Raw genomic sequence first — 21,453 nt, forward strand, 5'->3', positions numbered from 1 at the left:
ATTCATACATGGAGTTTTGTGGACTTATTTTAAATAATATGTTTCATGCCCTGTCTTTGCCTTGAAGTTAGCTCTAATATTTGCATATCCATCTTTGTCAAAGTGAGTGCCCGGACGATGTCCAGCCTTCACCTCCTTGATGCATACATCACAAAATATAGATATATTGTGGGCATTCCATGTAGCTGTAGGATTTGACAAAGATGCCCCCTTCTTTGCCATTGATACCAACTAGTGATTTGTATATATACATATACATATATATATATATGTATATATATATATATTAAAACAAGAACAAATAATATTGTAATATAACTAAGAAATAACTAATCATAGCATTATGTACATGAAAGCAGGAATGAGCATACACAGTACATGAAAGCATACACAGTACACATGGAGCCACCTCATGCTTGGCCATAACGCCACTAATCAAATAAACCTGTGATTGAAATCACATGGAGCATAATGTCCCAAATTCCAAATTATTGCAAGAAGTAACCAACTCAGTAACCAACAAGAAATTTTAGATTCACCCAAATCATAAGTTTGCAATCTAAGCAAATTAAGGCTGTTATATTGAAGAATCTGACATGGATGAATAAAGGGTATTTGAACAATACCCTTGAGAAGCCAAGTATCTTTTTTCAATTGTTCCCTCCCCTACATCTCTTATCATTTGCCCTGCTTTTGTCTACTTAGAATATAAAGGCCAAATCCAGTCTACTGGTCTTTCTTTGCCATCACATTGTCAAAATTTGAACCACACTTCGAAAGCTTAAACTTGATCATTTTTCATGTTCTTAACTTGGTTTCACCCACATTTTCCCGGCAAACAAACATCACGAATTGAACCATGTGAAAAAACAAACCCACATTGCAGGAAACAGGTAGTGTGTTTAAGAAACAAACAAACAGAGTACGTAAACAAAATAAATAAATAAATAAAGGCAGAAAAAGAGGAGGAGATTTGGGTTCTTACAATTCACCTGAGCAGAGTAGAGAGACAGCAACAGATTGAGATTGAGACTGAGAGATAGCAGTTCGGATGTTTGTGTTGTATATGAGCTAAATGGTGGGTGGAGAAGGAAGTGTCTTGGAAGTTGGAATGACGAAAGCAGCAGCTTTATTGGGTTCCTAAATATATAATTCAAACAATTAAACTACTTAGATTTGGAGCAACATAATCCTAAATATATAATCCAGACATATATTTAGAGCAACACCATCGTTGTCAATCAAATGCTAAGAACTGAAATTGCTTCATGGATCTCATGATAATAATTAGAACCTTAATTCAAACCCCAAAACTGAAATTTAGAGAATTAATTCAAACCCCAAAACTGAAAGTTAGAACATTAATTCAAACACCAAAACTGAAATTGCTTCAACGATGGAAGAGAGAGAGAAAGAAAGAAAGAGAGAGAGTTATGTTTACCTAATCGATGACATCGAGCCTATGTTCGCCTTCACTCATTCGTTGCTTGTCAAATAAACCCTGTTTTAGAAAACCCCAAAAAATCGGTTCATCATCCATGTTAGCTGCTAGAACCAAACCCTGAATTAAAATTAAACTACAAAAATAGAAGCAAACTGAGAGAGCAGCCAAACCCTAACCTAACTAAATTAAATTAATTAATTACAACAAATATATTCAAGCAAATCAAGTACCTGGTTGCTCGGTCTGTGGCGCCGAGACAGATGGAGAGAGAGGAAAATAAGGAGGAGGAAGAGGTGCAGCGACAGGCAACAGAGGGAAGAGGGCGTGTGGAGAGAGTGTTTTGCGAGAGAGCTTGCGAGAGAGATGAGTCTGAAAGTGTGAGGAATCAGTAGAAATGAGAAAGGAGAAAGGAGGGCAATATTGGTAAATTGAAAAATTCATTAAAAAAGTTACTATAGCTTCATGTTTTTTTCACAATAAGCCACTTTTTTAAGTTGCTTTTTGCAACTTCCACTTTTTAGCTTTTTTTCATCTGAATTTTTGAAATAAAGCTGGTTTAGGGTGTTTACCAAACACCAAAAATTCTCCCAACTTTTTTTTCGTATCAACTTTTTTTTAAATCACCTCAACTCCAAATCATACCTAACTTGCAGTGCAAAAAGAAGTAGTGGGAGTAGTACAATAAATGATAAGATGGAATGGATGGATGAAATAAATTATTTTTTAAACATTTCATTGGGAAGGAAAACATGAGAGAGAATGAAGCTTCAATGGCTTTTTTTCTTTTACAGAGGGGGGGAGAGAGAGAGAGAGAGAGAGAGAAAGAGAGAGAGAGAGAGAGAGAGAGAGAGAGATTTCTGTTTACGTACAGAAAGAAGGAAAAGAAAAGTAGTAATTTTTTAGGGATGTCCAATTAATCTGTCAAGTATCAACCTTTAATTTTATAATTTTTTTAATAGACAAATAGGTAATATCTGTCATGTAAATTTTGATTGATTGGTAGTGTACACCAAGACTGCCGACACCATCTATGGAGTTTTAGCTTAAAAACCAAGCCTCTACAATGGTGGATTCATGAGTTTAAAAATCTATTGGCCACGATTCATCCATCAATCAGTATACTAACTAATGAGAAAACACAACTAATCATTTGTGTCTAGTTAATATTGATGACATGCTTTTTCCAAGTTTATTTTTCATACCATTGGCCACTAATTTCTTGGCCCCCAAAACCTTAAATTCTAGTTTGCATTTTCCAGTTGAGCTTCGTCTATTGTCCATTGTTTTCTCTGCCATGGTTAATGAAATAATGATAGTACTAGTGTTTAATTTAAAAAATAGTTGGTATTTAGTTTATGAAATAGTAGTAGTACTAGTGTTTGATTTAAGAAATAGTCAGTTTTCAGTTTACGAAATAGTGATAGTATTAATGTTCAGTTTAAGAAATAGTGGTAATACTAGTGTTCAGTTTAAGAAATAGTTAGTGTTTAATTTATGAAATAGTGATAGTACTAGTTTACGAATTAGTGATAGTGCTAGTGTTCAATTTAAAAAATAGTCAATGTTTAGTTTATGAAATAGTGATAATACTAGTGTTCAGTTTAAGAAATAGTTATGTTCAATTTAAGAAATAGTGATAGTACTGGTGTTCGGTTTAAGCAATAGTCATTGTTTAGTTTAAGAAATAATATTCAGTTTAAAAAATAGTGATACTACTAGTGTTTGGTTTAAGATATAACCATTGTTTAGTTTAAGAAATAGTGTTCAGTTTAAGAAATAATGTTCAGTTTAAGAAATAGTGATAGTACTAGCGTTAAGTTTAAGAAATAGTCAGTGTTTAGTTTAAGAAATAATGTTCAATTTAAAAAGTAGTCAGTGTTCAGTTTAAGAAATAGTAACACTATTTGTAATTAGTTAAAAAAAATAATCAGTGTTCAGTTATAGAAATATTCAGTGTTTAGTTTAAGAAATAGTAATAGTTCCATGGTGAAGTTTTAGAAATAGTTAGTGTTAAGTTATAAATATAATCAGTGTGCAATTCTAGAAATAATATTGAATAAAATCGACTGAAATGAGAATCATTCTCTATACCATAAAAATCGCACGTCGTAAACAGATACAGTAAAAATTCTTACTGGGAGGATTATGACTCCTAATATTTAATATATCTCCTAATACTTTATATTGGAATTGAATAAACAAAACACTATAAAGAGAATATTCATTGGAGGGAGGTATAAATGGGCCAAACAACAATTTTAGGAAAAAGATCTTTTAGATCTCTTTCCTTTTTTTTTTTTTTTTTTCAATTCCCTAATATCGTATCGTAATCTTTTACTCTAGATCGTGTACACCATCAGTGTTCAATTATAAAAATAACTAGTGTTCATATTGTGGAGCCAAAAATAATCACAAGACGACACATGGATTTTTGGATAAAGGAGGACAAAAATACCCTTGAGGCATACTAGGATTCCTACACGCGAGCAGCAGGCAATCATCCCTCAACTAAGTCAAAAGTGCCCAAAGAAGGTAACAAATTCAAAATTATTTCATCCTTCCTCATTCCATATTCTGTACAAAGGAATCATTCCATAACCTTCAAAACATTCCATAAAAATTAGGTTAATTGGTTAATTAATGGATTTATTTCCTAATTAATCCATTAATCACCAATTAAATCACCGATTATACCAATTAATCACTCATTACACAAATTATCACCCATTACACACCAAAAATACCCCAAAGGGCCGGCCACCTTTCTCCAAAGGGGACCGGCCATGCTCTATATATTGAACCCCATTTTTCTCTAAAAACCTAGGTCTTCACTCTTCAAAACTCTCAAACACTTTTCTCTCTAAATTCTAACTTTGACATTGGAGGTTCTTCGGCCAAATCCCCCCCCCCCCAAAATTCTTCGTGGGCGTATGAAGCTCTTAGCCTTGACCTAAAGTGTTATTTGTTTTATAGGTGCAATTTTGTCCAAGATCAAGGAGGAAGAAATTTGCATCCACAAATTGGTGCTTTCATTGAGAATTAAAATTCACACTCGTAAAAGACTATCGCATAAAAAGGTTTTTTTCTCTATTTTCTAGTCCACTTGTATTTTTCGTACGTTCTTATTATTAGAATTTTTTATTTGCAAAGATTCTTTGATAAAACGAAAAAGAGAAATACAATGGCTAGAAATCTAGAAAACTCCATGAGTGAAAATTCCAATATTCAAGAAATTGGACCACGGAGATCCACGAGACTAAATGTGATCCTAGGGGAAGCGGCACTACCACCACAAGGTTCCACCATGGGAACCAGCACGGTGGCCATCGATGGCGAGGTTCATGGCATCACTACCACGGCCCGAGCCGTGCCACCAAAACAAGCCTAAGCCGTGCCATTCAAGGCTCATGGCACCAAGGCCATGACCCAAGCTATGTCACTCCAAGCCCAATGCGAGCCTAACGTGTTGCCAAGCCGAGCCCTAGCCTCGCACCCACGTGTGCCATACGCCAAGCAGCCCACTCCCGTGGCCCAACCTGCTCCCGCAACCCAGTCTGCTCCCGTGGCCTTCCAAGCAGCCCAAATCGGTCCAAGACTAGTTCAATCGTCTCGGCTCCAAATTTCCAGACCAATGATCAAACCGAGAGCATTTTCACCATATTTTTCTGCGGATTTGACATTTCCCAGCTCAAATCTCGCTCCCAGAGTTTACCACACTTCCACTGCTCAAGGAGAAACATTCCTTCCAAGCTCTTCCAATCCAAATGGCGAACAACACTTGTCTCGACAAGTCATAGAGTTGACGAGCGTTCTAGCACAATAGATGACCTTGGTGAACCAGCTCTTGCAGCACATGAAGATGCAACATGTTCCAAACGAGGTGTCCCAAAGAAGGACAAGGGTAGACAAAGAGCCTCTCCAGCAGCGTCCCGACAAACAGACACTCGACCTGCGACGAACCGAGCGTTTGGGCAGAGTACATTCCTGATTGGGCCCCCGAGATAGCGTATACTCCCGTATTAGCATGTGAAGGAGCGTGCACTCTCGACTAGGCCTATGAATTAGCATACATTCACGATTGGGGCCACACTCCGATAATCAACATGAGCAGTTTTCCAAGCAAAGTGTTCATTCGTGGCTAGGCCCGCAATGAGCATCCTTTATATCACATCGGGGTAGGCAGCATGACAGGCGGAGAGAAACAATTATTTAATCAGCAGCCTGCAAAATCCCTCACCTGTTAAGAATCCACCATATGCACCGCTGCCGCGGCATAGACGAGCCGAGCACGTAGAAGAGCAGCCTAGACCAGCAGGTCAAGATTAGGGCAGCCGAGAGCTCTGCCATTCCCAACAAAGGCAAATTCAGGAAGTAGAAAGGCTCCTGATCGAGCGATTACGCAATTTCCCGCGCAACGAAGCTATTGACAAGGCGCTCTGATAAGACATGACTAACATGAGCGAGTTATCCTTCAATGACAAGATCGAGCGGACGGGACTACCTCATATAGATTGCTGGATATAAAGACTACTTCTGTTTCGACAAATGTAGCAGCTCAGCCTAATGGCACGCCAAGGGCAGACAAGTAGCAAAATGACACACTAAGCCCAACTACCAAGAATCGGGGGTAGGCTAAGGATTATTTCGGTTGTCCCAGTAGTCCAACTTTCCTCAGCTGCTCTCACGACAATGATTTCTATGCTTTCCAGTGCGAGAGGGTAAACCAATTCCCCGACACCCAAAAGGGTATGCTATCCAGTGTGAGAGGATAAACTAATTGCTCTCCAGTGCGAGAGGGTAAACCAATTCCCCAACACCTAAAAGGGTCTGCTCTCCAGTGCGATAGGATAAACTAATTGTTCTCCAGGGCGATAAGGTAAACCAATTCCCCGACACCCATATGGGTCTGCTCTCTAGTGCAAAAGGATAAACTAATTACTCTCTAGTGCGAAAGGGTAAACCAATTCCAGCTCTCCAGTGCGAGAGGGTAAACCAATTCCCCGACACCCACATAGGTCTGTTCTCCAGTGCTAGAGGATAAACTAATTGCTCTCCAGTGCGAGAGGGTAAACTAATTCCCCAACACCCATATGGGTTTGCTCTCCAGTGCGAGAGGATAAACTAATTGCTCTTTAGTGCGAAAGGGTAAACCAATTTCAGCTCTCCAGTGCGAGAGGGTAAACCAATTCCCCAACACCCATATAGGTCTGTTCTCCAGTGCGAGAGGATAAACTAATTGCTCTATAGTGTGAGAAGGTAAACTAATTCCCCGACACCCATATGGGTCTGCTTTTAAGTGCGAGAGGAAAAACTAATTGGTTTTTAGTGCGAGAGGGTAAACTAATTGATCTCTAGTGCGAGAGGGTAAACTAATTGCTCTCTAGTGCGAGAAGGTAAACTAATTCCCCGACATCCATCTGGGTAAGCTCTCCAGTGCGAGAAAGCCACATGGCTCAAAGGATCAAATGCTTGAAGATCGAGTAGGAAGCAAAATGGTCAGGGGCAGCAGCCATTTTTGCACTTAACAATTCGCTTATCTAACACTTCATCTTCAGCAGCTCCGATTTTGGCAATTCCATCCTTGACTGCTCCATCTATAGCAGCTGAGAAATCAAACTCAAGTAGTTTCCTTATTTCCTACAAGCAGCCCAAACCGTAACTCATGCCACGCCATTTCCTCAACCCATGTCGAGCCAATCCTTGACTTCAATCAAGCTGAGCAGTACAAGCAATGGCCTCTGCCACGCCACATCCTTGGCCCATGCCGAGCCAACTCCTGGCCCCTGCCAACCGACGTGCCGCACCACCCTAACAGCTGCCCCACAACAGCACTATCCAAGAAGAAGATAAGAAAAATTAAATTTTTCTTACATCGGTGCGGCACAGAGAAGACGAAGAAAGTAACGAAAAACGGTCATTTGCACAGGTAAGATGTAGAAGATTGCTAAATGAGAGGGAACAAATATCCTCTAAGCTCTCTTTCTTGTAGGGTAGAATAAATTGCTTTTCAAAGTTGATTTAATAACCCATTTAAGGTGGACTTAAATAGGCTTTGAGAGAAATTTATTTCCCTTTCCTAGAAGGATCTAATTTCCTATTAAAGAGGGAATCTACATCAAAATAGGAAGCAGTCTTAAGTTTCCTAAAGCAAGAAGATCTATACACCTGCTGCCCTTTCCTGCGAGCAGCCCAACAGGTGTGGGGGCATTTGTGGAGCCAAAAATAATCACAAGGCGACATATGGATTTTTGGATAAAGGAGGACAAAAATACCCTTGAGGCATACTGGGATTCCTACGCGCGAGCAGCGGGCAATCATCTCTCAACAAAGTCAAAAGTGCCCAAAGAAGGTAACAACTTCAAAATTATTTCATCATTCCTCATTCCATATTCTCTACAAAGCAATCATTCCATAACCTTCAAAACATTCCATAAAAATTAGGTTAATTGGTTAATTAATGGATTTATTTCCTAATTAATCCATTAATCACCCATTATACCAATTAATCACCCATTACACAAATTATCACCCATTACACACCAAAAATACCCCAAAGGGTTGGCCACCTTTTCTCCAAAGGAGACCGGCCATGCTCTATATATTGAACCCTATTTTTCTCTAAAAAGCTAGGTCTTCACTCTTGCTAAAATTCTCCAAAACTCTCAAACACTTTTCTCTCTAAATTCTAAGTTTGGCATCGGAGGTTCTTCGGCCAAAGCCCCCCTCCCCAATCTTCGTGGGCACGTGAAGCTCTTGGCTGTGACCTAACGTGTTATTTGTTTTGTACGTGCAATTTTGTCCAAGATCAAGGAAGAAGAAATTTGCATCCACACGTATCACATAACACAAACTTAAAAATTTGTCCAAACTAAAGATAAAATCACTATTTTGAAATTAAAATAAGCATTGTTTATAAAATTGAAAAATGAAAATTTTCTTCAGTTTTGGTCTTGTAATATTATTAGTTTGTTTGTTTAAAAAAAATTATGAAACAATGGTCAAATAAACAAACAATAAAAAAATAAAAAATGTATTGTTCATGGCGTGAGTCGGGGTGGGCACTTAAACCCGAAAATCGAAATCTAAACACGAACCAAATCAAACCGCACCGAACGGTTTGATTTTGCGGTTTCAAAACGGTTTCGGTTTGAAACCGAACCAAATGAAGGAAAAACGGTTTGGTTTCGGTTTCGACCATCTAAAATCGAACCGAAATCGAAACCGCATAAATTTATTAAATGTGAAATTCTAATTGATTATTTCATTGAGTCCATACATTTAGCTTCATCCAAGGGGAGAAGTTTCGTGATAAATCAAAACCGTAGCTGTGGAAGAAACACTAGTCAAAGAAGCCTAACTAGTACACTAAATTTGGATAATCTAACCGCTGAAGAGCGAAGAAAAGAGTACTTAATCCAAGGGTTGTCAAAGTTAGAAGGATTGAGCATTGAACTATCCAATGTGAAGAAAGCAGCAACCATAGAGTATGACAGCTTCATCCACATATGCTCTACTCTAAACAATCGTGTCAGCAAAATCAAGAAGCTTTTGGTAGAGAGTGGCAATGCCGAGAGAGGAGGGTTTGCAAGAGAAATGAAGGGGTTTTTGGAGGAATGTGAGGCGGAGCTCACGGTGGTGACAGAAAAGCAAACTAGGGTTATAGAACTTGTGAGGAAAACAACCAAGCATTACCAAGCAAGAGCTTCGAGAGACAATGAAGCTACACCATTTTAGCTGTTTGTTATTGTGAAAGATTTTCTAGACATGGTTACTCTTGTTTGTGCAGAAATTTCAAGTAAACTACAGAAGAAAAGTTCTATCGTAGAAGATAATTGAAGTGTATATCAAGGGAAAATGAAATGAGATACAACTAGGTAACCATAATACCTTTTTCAAATAATGAAACCGTACCAAAACCGTTTAAAACCAAACCGAACAAAATGGTTTGGTTTCAAATTCGGTTTTAGCCTTAAAACCGCACCGAACCAACCCGCAAAAAATGTGCTGTTTTGGTTTTACTTAAAACCACACCAAACCGAACGCGCCCACCCCTAGGAGTGAGGTTGTGAGAGTAGAGTGATATGAGAGAAGGGAGAGAGGTAAAATGAGAGAGGAGATAGAAGAAAAAAAAAAAGTTGATGTGGATAGGTGAGATGAGAGGAGAGAGAAATTTAATGGAAATATGTGAAAATAGGGGAGGGAGGGAGTGAGGGAAGTGTGTATGTGTGATGTGACATGCGGGTTTCGCGTGTCAATTTTTTATTTTTTTTATTTTTTTTTTAATTGTGTTAAACTTTTGTTTTTTTATTATAAAATTTAAGTTTTTTTATTAAAATTTAAGTCTTCTTTATTAAATAAAGTTAGTAAATGATTTTGTTGTTAATAAAAAGTTTAAAAAATTATTTTTATTAAAATTCCATTTATATAAAAATAACTAACAAATTGGCCTTTAAAAAAGCTATTTTTATTAAAACTCCTATCGAATACCCACCAAATTTTGTTCAAACGTGCTTCCTAATCCAAATTTGAGGGCCTTTAGTTTAGGGTTTAAAGGCTCATAGTTTGGGCCTTTCAAGTAATTGGGTTCATCATCTTCTATTTCACTGAAGTGCATCGGCCTTTAACAAAAATGATTTTATTAGGTGGGCGGGCCCTTTGATTTTGGACCAGATACTCTTCACAAAACAACCTCAATTTTAAGTTTTTTTTTGTTTTTTTAATAAATAACAGTATCTACACTGAAATGGTGGGAAAGTGGGTTTAGCCTTACAATATAATTGACTTGCCATAATAATCATCAACTTGTTATAAATATTATTGATTATGCATTTGTCCAATTGAGGTTAATGTGTAATATCTTAATAATTTTTAGCATATTTTTGTGTATGCCATAAGTCAATAAATAGGCATTTTGACGAGAAGGAAAGATATGCTGATTTCTCCTTCACTTTCTCTCTGTTCTCTCTTTTTTCAAAGTTTATTTTTAACATGTTATTAACATAATTTTTTATTAGGGTCTGTTTGATAATCATTTTTTTTTTTTTTTAACTGTAAACTTGTTTTAGCAACTACTTTTGGTTTTTAGTTATCAAAAAAAAAAGAAAAAAGCTGATTTTTTTTTCTTTGTCAAATGATAGATTTTGTTAGATTATATTATATTAGCCACAGACAACGTTCGAACTCACGCCGTCATGCAAGAGTTCAACACATAAAGGGCCACTTGCAAATAAAAATAAAATAAAAAATAAAAAAACTGAAAACTTGTTAGGTAACTACTTTCAGCAGTCTTTTTTTTTTTTTTTTTTTTTGAAAACTAAAAACTTGTTTAGTAACTAATTTTAGTTTTTAATTTAAAAAAAAAAAGTAAAAAGTAAAAACTTGTTATGTAACTTTCACTTTTCATTCTTTTAAAGTAATTATTTAAAAGCCTACTCAACACCCACTAAAGTGAATTTCGTTTCTCAGAAACATCAAATTCTCATGGTACAATTTTTAATGAAATAACGAAAGGGATCTCAAGAAATATGTGAATCCTCTATATGCTCATGCTCATCAATCAGTGAGTTGGTGCCCAAATTCTATTTGCAATCTCATCTCTTACACCATCCATCTCCCTAAGTTGACTTTCAGATGGTACTGTTTAACTAAGGATAAACGAAAAACGAATAAGCAAATACAAAGACAGCCTATCTGATAAAATATGGGGGAATTCTATTCAACCACATTAACGGAAAGCAGCAATCCATTCCACCAAAAATATCGGAGATAGAGAGGAAGCAAAGGGATCAAGAGAGCTAAAGTGAGATCAGTGAGATTCGGAGGAGGCAGGAGGTGGAGCTTGCGACATGTGAGAGAGGAGTCGAGCTCAAGTTCTCTCTCACATGTCGTGACTCGTGAGAGCGAGTTGTGTAACTCGTTATCTGGCTGGCACATATATGTCGTTATGTTTTGATTCAAAGCTCTATTTACGTTACTAACATATATTCATTCATTGTTGGTAAGTATTGTATTTGCATTGCCTCATAATAAGGCCCTACTATGTATTCTAGATAATGTTTATATTAAAGATTTCAAATGAAGAGCCTAAAGTTGAAAATATGTACTCGATACCAATACATTGTGTTCTAGATAATTTTGATACAAATTGCCTCATTGAGTAATTTTGTTAATTCTAACCAAAATTATATTGTTGCAACATACTCTTGAAATATCTATTAGTATAAAAAGCTAATAGCCCCATTTGGGGTCACGAGCTTCACCAAAAATGCCCTCAAACAAAAAAATTCAAAAGTAGCCCAAATAATGCATCAAATAATGCAGGGTATTTTCGTCATATAAATAGTGTTTTTTATAATTAATTTTTTTTTTGCAGTTTATTTATTTATTTTTTAATTAGATCTCACAATTGGTTAGCAATAATGTGATTCAATAAGTTGTTTATTAATCATTATTTTTTCTATTTTTAAACACGTTCAAAACATCTTAAGAGTCATAGTACCAGTTATAAAAAAAAGTATTTCTACGTGCATAATAATGTGATTTAATTAGATGTCAAATGATTTTTTTAAACAAACAATATTATCTAAACTAAGGAGGAGGGGGGATGAGTTTAGCCTCACAATAAGCTAGCAATAATGTGATTCGTAGCATGCTGTGATTCAAAAAATGTCTTTTGCATGTGCTTAGGGACCTAGTCTTACAATGAGCTAGCAAAAATATGATTTGTAGCACGCCATGATTTGGCGTAGTACCAGTTATAAAAAAAGTATTTCACACACAGATAATAATGTGATTTAATTAGTTGTCAAATGATTTTTTTTTTTTAAACAAACAATATTATCTAAACTAAGGAGGGGGGTGAGCTTAGTCTCACAATGAGCTAGCAATAATATGATTTGTAGCACACCGTGATTCAAAAATTATCTTTTGCATGCGCTTGAGGCTAGTACTATCAACTAGCCCTAGTTTATTTTGAATACTAGATATTATTTTGTACTATTTGCACTTTGCAGAAAAATTCTCTGATTTCTCCTCCATTTTCTCTCGTCTTTTTCTATTCTCTCTTATTTCCTAGTTTATTTAACAAAACTTCAATTTTAAGTTGTATTTCTTTTTTTTTTCTTTTTTTGTCCAAAGAACTAGTTCCCATGTATGCCTCCTACCAACTAAGAGAGTAGCAGAAACACGCATTACACATTCGTAGAAGATTTCAAATCTAAATCAAATATTAAACATATAATACATGCCAACTAACTAATAATTTAAGAACAGCCCAAAATTCAAGCTCAGATAGGCTTGCGCTGTATTGCAAGACTTCTGCAGACCTTCCATCTCTTATTTAAATAACAATATTAATAAATTGGCCAGCTGTTATTCAGTACTACAGTGTGGTGATATTCTTCTTTATTTGTAAGTTAGAGGTCTTAGGTCGAATCTTGTGGATGGCAAATTCGATACCAAATTAGGTTGCCCATGTGTGGCTTAGCGAAACTCTCCCTCCTTCTTAGTGTAAAATATATCGTTGTACTAAAAAAAAAATGACCAGCTATATATATCTATTCTTCAAATGTACGAATATTGGAAAGTGATGATTTTGAACGGAAAGCGATTTGGACGTAGTACCATGGGCCAAGCATACATTAATATCAAACTAGTCATTTATGTGAATGAATTCGACCAATTTTCTATTAAAATGTAATCTAATCGTGCCTAGCTGAGCAAGGAATTCTCTCATGTCTTCGATCGAGCATACAAGCATAAGCGATTGCAGTTCTTAACTACATAGCTAATCAGCGTTAGTTTTGTTAGGCTAGACTAAACACATACGCGCCTTATTTTTACTTGGACGTTGAGCAAAGAAGACAACCCCGAATCTCATTTTAAGAGACTGTAAAAGAGGTTAGGACGTCCGATGCACCTACAAATAAAGAAAGAGTAGCCGTAGATCATAATATTAATGATTTTTTTATTTAACAAACAATATTATCTTCAAAATGGGTTATCAATAATAAGGTTAAAAAATTTTCCTTTGACAATAATCGAATCTAAAGGCTTTCACTTATAAGTGAAGAGGAATATCACTAGACCGTAGTACTAGTAACAATCATAAAAACTTGATACTTACATTTTCAAAATGATGGGATGCCACGTGTTAATACCTTAATGTTAAATATCTAAAAGCAATCTATCTTGCTGCTCAGTACTACGGTCTAATGATATTCCTATTCACTTGTAAGTGAGAAATCTTAAGTTCGAATCTTGTAGATGGTGAATTCAATACCAAATTAGGTGCACATTGTGTGGCTTAGCCGAACTCCCCCTCCCCCTTAGTGTTGAATATATCATTGTACTAAAAAAACCAATTTATCTTATGGCAATTCCACTTGGAAGTTTATTTTTAGGCCGTACGGGATTAATCATCCCCGTGGTTCGAGGATACACTAATGATGACCCCCTACGATAAAAAGATTAAGAATTAAACTCCTGTGATGACGATCATTAGCAAATTTAGCCTAAAAGCTAGTGAAAAAATATTACATGCGAGTAGCCATAGTAGCACTTTTTATGACCGTTGATCCAAGTGAGCATCAAAATATACATCACGGTTTAGATGCACCTACGTTGTCAATACATTAAAACCTCGTTTGTTAGAGAAAATTAACTTGAATATGAACATTCATTATATTGAGGGCATTTGATGGAAGAAACGAATGTCAACTTTCTTATTTTGTCAAAGTTGAAGGATAGTTAGGTAAAATATCCCTTCTAATCATTAAAAAAGTGGTAGGATTAGAAGAGACAATTTTTCTTCATGCGTAATTTTAACTTTGACAAAATAAGAAAGTTACAATCTATTTTTTCTTTCAAAATAACTTCAATATATTAAATTAATCCAAGTCAATCATCCCTGTCAAACGATGCAACATTCTAGATTCACTCGTACTCATGCACTATTGGACCACTGAAATTAGAATTAGAATTAGAATTTGAATTCTTCTCTTAGACGTCTCAAATTACGTGACAATTACGTTTTATGCCACTTCCTTTTTGAATGAATGCAATTGATGTAACATCTGCAAAACAAGATTCTTAGTGTTACGATTGATGTAACATTTGTAAAACAAGATTCTTAGTGCAATATAGTCGCCAAATGAGAAACATCCTAGCAAATTTCAAGTTTGCTCATTTACCAAACGAAGGGAGAAAAAAGATATCAAATTGCTCAGCATATTTAAAAGCATTTAAAGTGCATTGCGTAGGAATTTCGAACTATGGATTCTTTACTAGATAAGGAAAAATCAAAGTGGAAGTTTGCAAGTTAAGATTCCTTACCCAAATTGCCATCCCTTTGTTTGTGTATTGCTGCATAGGACGATAATACGCAAAAGCAGGGCCTGTTCAAGTTAAGTTTTGCAAGGAATATTTTAAACAAATTTGTGAGGTTGGTGATATCCAAACACACCTTTACCTTTCACATATTTCTTGTTAATTTCTGTCATTTGATTCTCTTAAATTTATTTGGTCAAATGATCGAAAATGAGATGTGTGTGTGTATAGCACCACCCGTTTGTAATTGCATAAATATTCCTCAATACTAAAAACAATTTACATGAAACGAATCCACAATATTCGTTTCGTTCAGATCCAATAATGTATTGTCATGTAGAGAAACAACTATGACGGTAAAATTGTTCCATATAAATCATTGTCACCAACATGGCAAAAGTTTAGTAACTTCATTTTCAAGTAAGTCTAATGCTATATATGTATCATGGAATTTCATCAATGAAAGTGTCATCTTGACACGAAGCATGTGATCTTGTCATATGGTCTAATTAGAAATAAATAAGAGAGTATTAAGGTTCTATCACGTATTGTATATAAATATAAACTCATCAATAATTAGGGAAGGGGGTGTGCTTAGCCTCGCAATGGGCTAATAATAATGTAATTCAAATTCGTCTTTGGCGAGAATCGAACCTAAGACCTTTCACTTATGATGAAGAGGAATACCACTAGACCGTAGTATTAAGTGACCATCTAAAACTCTATTAGATGGTTTATATTGTTTTCTTACAAAATATTGTGCGTTCTGTTTACCTAACAAGCAAACTCCTTAGCTAGATACGAGGCATTAAGGTAATTCTAACTCTTTTAAAGTTCAAAGTAGTCAGTTTGAACTGACCTAGTTTAAATAAGTGAAAAAAATAAATTATGAGGTTATAAAAATGCGCAAAGGTCGATTTTTGAGATCGGACATTTGTTGAAGTTAAACAGTATTTTGGAGGAAATAAGTTCGATTCAGAACATGAAAGCTTACTTCAAATAAAAGTTAACATAGTGTTTCTATGTTATAAATACTAAGTTGTGCATGGATAATACAAAACCAAATAAAAACAGTTAGAATGGAGACACGACGATAATAGTGTATGAAATTTATAGACAAGTTATTCTCGAACGAAAGCGAATAATAGGACGTGGCGCGGACGACCCAAAAAAATTGAACAAGTCGGAACGTACGTAATGGCTGGCCATGAAGAACAGAAGAAGTCCTCAAGATTGACACGGTCTGCGTGTTTAATCTTCCTCAGATCAACTTCTTGAACCATTCGCCAGCAAGTCAAGTCCGAATCTCCTGCGCCTAAACTCCACCATTTGTGTGCTGCCTGGACCCAATATTTAATGCAATTTTGACTGTTCCACGAAACAGTGGTAATAAAAAAAGTATTTTTTATCACTACCATTTAGTGTGGCGTATACTCACCAACTTATCTATCACCGTTAGATGAGTTTTGAATTTTAAGATTTGTTCATATTCACTACATGAATCTTGAATTTAAATTCATCTAATGATGATAAATAGAATGATGATCATACATCATACTAAATGACGATGAACAAAAATACTTCGTAATAAAAATATCTGAAAAGTTACCGAAAGAAGACTGGTAGGTATTTGTAAATTCAAAAGTCTTCGGATGGATAGGCATTCCCACTCATCTCTTACGCACCCCACCCACATGCCTAAGATTTAGGAAACGATGCTCCCTCGACGGCTCTCCTTGCTTCGACGTCGCTTCTTTCACAAATCACTTTCGGTGTTTTACTGCATACTAATATGAAATATTGTTGTTAGTATTACGATCTATTGATATTTCTCTTTACTTATAATTGAAATTTTTTGATTTAATTCTCGCCAAATGAGAATTTGAACTACATTTTCACTCATGGTTACAACTTTACAATCACTTGTCATGCTATTTAGTATATAAAAATATGCATCAATCATTTTAGTAAAAATTTGGTTAAATAAGGGCCAAAAGAATCAAAATACCCTCAATTTAATAAATAATGGGCCAAAATGATTTGACAAAAACTAGAGATATTTTATCATTTTATTCTTATTTAATGGAGATCTTTTGGCTAAGTGACCAAAATAATTAATGGTGGACAACCTCAGACACCATTTTTATCAATTTCAAATCTCAAGGGCTAAAATGATGAGTTATGCCAATTTTAAAGAACATTTTGGCTAAAAAGTCTTTTCGTATCTAAACGATATTGTATGAGTGATGTTAACAATTTTCTTACTTAGACCTTCTCTTTCTATCATCTTGTTTCTTTTTTCAAAATTTTAATATTATTTGATGATCAAAACTGTTTATTTTTAGGCCACTTTTCAACATCATGTTTGGAAAAAATAATCAGAATCATTTATGCTACTTATACTTTGAATGTTTATAATTCTTCTATCCATTGAACTTGAAGACGTGAATATCATACCTAGAATATCCCCCCTCCCACCATTCCATTGCTACTAGAATGGTCCATCCGATGACATGGCAACACACAATTTGTTGCCACAAAAAGCCACACGAGAAATAGCCTTGCTCCGTCAGTTACACCATCCCAACCCACATGAAAAGCAACACACGTTTTGTTTCAATGGGAGACTACTCACCGTCCGATTCACGATATCGCAGCGAACCAAAAAGAATGCACCTCACGACCGTTAGGAACACCGTCTCTGTCCGACGGTGGGTCCCGATATTCTTCCAATCACCGCCCGCCACGTAGCAGATCTATGCCAGCCGGAAACACGTTAGTTTCCGTCGGCCGGAATATCCGGATTCCGCGAGCACCAAAGCTTGGGAATTAAATTTTCACTTAAATTTTTCATTTTTTCCCTTTAAAAGGGAAGGCACAAAGAGAGCGGGAACACGTAGACTTACAGCTGCTTATTCCTTTCCTCCTCTACTTGAGCGCCCCATTCACTCGTCCTCCTTTCTCTCTTTCAATTTTTGAGATCTGCGCTCTCTTCCCCTTGAAGCTTCCGCTTCAATCCGCCGACCGATTCGCAGCTCCGATCCTCCGCCGGTACGTTCTCGCCTCGCTTTCCCGACTCCGTAACCGTCGTTGCGTTCAATTTACGCTGCATTTCTCGCTGTTTTGGCGTCGTTTTGGTCAACTTTACTGTGCGTTTTAGCTGATTTTATCGTCGTTTTTGTTGTGTTTGTGGATCTGGTTTTGTTGTTTTCGGTTTTCCGAGGCCGAATCCGTCGTTTTGGTCAACTTTACTGTGCATTCAAGCTGATTTTTGTCTCGTTTTTGTTCTGTTTGTGGATCTGATTTTTCCTTTTCGCTACTTGCTGCTCGTACGTGTTTGCTTTTGCTTTAATTACTGTTAATGCCATTAAAAGTTAATTATTGTGCTGAATTTATCTTAATTTCTGAGATTAAGCTTTCAAGTTGTTCATAATCTTTCTAGTTGTTCATAGCTAGCAGTGCTCTTTGTTATCGCTCTGAAATTGTTCAGGTTCTCTGGTTTCTGGATTACTTGCTATTTTTCCTAATTTTTTGAGTAAAGTTAGAGTTACTGTTTGGCAGATCTAGATTTAGGTAAAAAAGATTTCCTTTCCGTTTCTTTTGCTCGGATTTTACTTTGAAATAAACGCTTTGCTGACGCGTTTCTTAAAACGTTTTCACAGTATATTTTGCGAGGCTATTTTTGGATTTAATTAATTGGATTTTTTAGCCTCTGGAACTGAAGAGAAAAGAGGCTATTTTTGGATTTGAACTTTTAGATTTTAGCCAACTGAAGAGAGAACAGCTTTTACAAAATTTTGGAGCTATTGGTATCTTTCGAATTGGTGTGAGAAGGTATTTGGCTTTTTTCGATTTGGTGTGAGAAAGTAATTCTTTTACTTAGTGCCTGTTGTAATTTGGATGATTGGATCTGATAGCTTCAAACCTTTAAAATGTAAAATGTGGCATTAGTTTCATGTGATCTCGACATTGAAGTTCGAAGGAAAAGAGTTTGATTTGTCTTAATTATTTTAGATTTTCAAGTGTTGTCATTTTCGAGGGTCCTCCTCAGCATCATAAGTTTGATACGTTAAGTGTCAATGTAATTTGGATTTTGCTGACTTCATGTGGTGTATATGTCCTGTAGATATGGCTCCACCGATTGAGACTGTTCAAAAAGTTAAGCCTCCACAAAATGCTATTGAACCCCATGTCACCTATCATCATGATCATTCCTCACATCCACCTCTAAATGAGAGGATACTTTCATCCATGACCAGGAGGTCTATCGCTGCCCACCCATGGCATGACCTTGAAATCGGTATGCAATATCTCCAGCAGCCATTGTTCATCGTGCTAGCTTTCTATAATTGTTATTATAGCCTATGTCTAACCACTTTACTTTTATTTTGATTTCAATGCAGGACCTGGAGCTCCTAAGATTTTCAACTGTGTATGTATATTGAATTATTGATACTTTAATTTTTTTGATGATTTATCTTCTGCAGTGTTCGCTCAAATTTTGCATTCTCTCAGTACTTAGGTTGAACTTATAGCGACAAATATTGCACCGAATGACTTCACAGTTGAAAAAAGTTACACATAAAGAAGTTATCTTAGAATTGACCAACTATCCAGAATCTAGACAGTCTTCGTGTGTGATTCCCATATTTAAATAATCTGCTCCAGAAAATTGTTGTTAACTTTCTTCTGTGCTTGCTCAAAGTTTTCATTTTCCGTGCGTAATTTGAAATTTGAATAAATATTCATTATATATTGCACTAAGCAACTATACAATTGGAATAAGTAACTTATGAAGTCTTCTTAAATGTGAATCGAGTCGACCTACTTCAGAATCTCGTGGCATTCATTTATATAAATGTCATATTTAACAGTGTGCTCCTGAATATAGTTTGCACTGTAACATTACTGTTAACAGAATTTTCTCTGAATACTAAGTTTTTATTTATAATTGTAATGTTCACGACAATTATAGCTCTTATTCAGAAAGAGTGTTTAATTACGTATTGCGATATGTATGTCAACCTACCTGACCATAGTTCTTGTGGAAACATGACTAATAATCCAGGTTATTGAAATTCCAAAAGGAAGCAAAGTGAAATATGAGCTTGACAAAAAAACTGGACTCATCAAGGTAAATATCTAAGGCAAGCTAATCTTCCTGGTACCTTTATTCATTTAAGTATGATTGCTGAAGGGTGTTTGTACGTTCAGGTTGACCGCATACTGTACTCATCTGTTGTCTACCCCCATAACTATGGTTTCATCCCCCGTACTCTTTGTGAGGACAATGACCCCTTGGATGTCTTGATTATTATGCAGGTATTTTATGCTTCGTTTTTGTTGCAAGCCATTTTGGAACTTTATTTTGTGAATATCAAGCAATGAAACATGGTTTATAGCAAGCTAACCTGAATATGACATCAGCCTGTTGGGCATGTACCACCCATGTCCTATCATTCGCTATGACACAATCAATCATATGCATGTCTCATTAAATAATAATCATATAAAAAATTTGGGCTTAATTTGCCATATTTGTAAGGAATCGTATTTTTGAAAATGTTGCGTTACATTTGTAAGTAGCTTTACACAGCTTCCAAATCCATTTGGTTTATTTTAAAGCTGATGTTTGTAAGTGGAACCTCAATCTGATCTATTTTGACACTGAAAATTCTCACAGGAGCCAGTTGTTCCTGGATGCTTTCTTCGTGCCAAAGCTATTGGCCTGATGCCTATGATTGACCAGGTATATATGAAGACATAAAGGGTTGTCATCTTAAATTTGTTACAAAATTCTAACTTTTTATTAATCTAGGGTGAGAAAGATGACAAGATCATTGCTGTTTGTGCTGATGATCCTGAGTACCGACACTACAATGACATCAAGGAGCTCCCACCTCACCGTTTGGCTGAAATCCGGCGCTTCTTTGAGGACTACAAGAAAAATGAGAACAAAGAAGTTGCAGTTGACGACTTTCTCCCTGCATCTACTGCCTTTGACGCAATCCAGCATTCCATGTAAGTGTCAATGCTCTTTGACTGTCACACTCATGCACGCCCAGACTATATGATTACCTCTCTGTCTGTAAATTAACTATTGAAAGTCATACAAAGACGTAGATGTTAGGAATTAGCATAGGGATACAAGTTATGCCTTGGAATGAAAAATAAGTCGGGGAAGTTTTGAATCATTAGAGTTTTGGTCATTTCTGGTTTTCTAAAGAACATTGATTTGAACCTTATTCCTGTGTCTAAATCTCTTTTGACATCAACCAGTGTTCATTTAAACATCAAATAACTGAAGCGACTGCTTATGCATAACATAACTCATCCTCGGTCTAATGTTGATTTGCCTTGTTTAGTTATACATCTCTCAATCTCTTCGTTTCAACGTGATAGGAACCTTTATGCGGACTACATTGTGGAGAGCCTCAGGCGGTAGTTGTTCGTGCAAGTGATGAAACTTGGTGCTATCATTACTCTTATATAGGGGACGTTATATATTCGTTTCTCTGTAATGAAAAAATAACTAATATTTTGGTGTTAATGCACACATTGTTTAACAATGTATGCCGTATACTCCGACTCTAGATGGGATTGTGTCTTAAACCTTTTATATAGTAATGATATCGACGAAAATGATAGGAAAAAGGAGAAGGAAAATAGTCTGGCTTGATATA

General features: G+C 36.0%; 1 protein-coding gene across 1 annotated transcript; it reads left to right on the forward strand.

Moving 5' to 3' along the window:
- Positions 1 to 17,643: 17,643 nt before the first annotated feature.
- LOC103965754 (soluble inorganic pyrophosphatase 4) lies at positions 17,644 to 21,453 on the forward strand. The gene is made up of 8 exons (XM_009378829.3): positions 17,644 to 17,821; positions 18,897 to 19,070; positions 19,174 to 19,202; positions 19,839 to 19,904; positions 19,985 to 20,092; positions 20,454 to 20,519; positions 20,589 to 20,791; positions 21,173 to 21,453. The coding sequence occupies exons 2-8, from the start codon at positions 18,899 to 18,901 to the stop codon at positions 21,213 to 21,215; spliced, it is 687 nt and encodes a 228-aa protein (XP_009377104.2). The 5' UTR covers positions 17,644 to 17,821; positions 18,897 to 18,898; the 3' UTR covers positions 21,216 to 21,453.

This window comes from the organism of the source record quoted next, unplaced genomic scaffold, assembly GCF_019419815.1.
Source record: "Pyrus x bretschneideri cultivar Hongxiangsu unplaced genomic scaffold, Pyrus_bretschneideri_v1 Contig11, whole genome shotgun sequence".
In the NCBI taxonomy this organism is placed as follows: domain Eukaryota; kingdom Viridiplantae; phylum Streptophyta; class Magnoliopsida; order Rosales; family Rosaceae; genus Pyrus; species Pyrus x bretschneideri.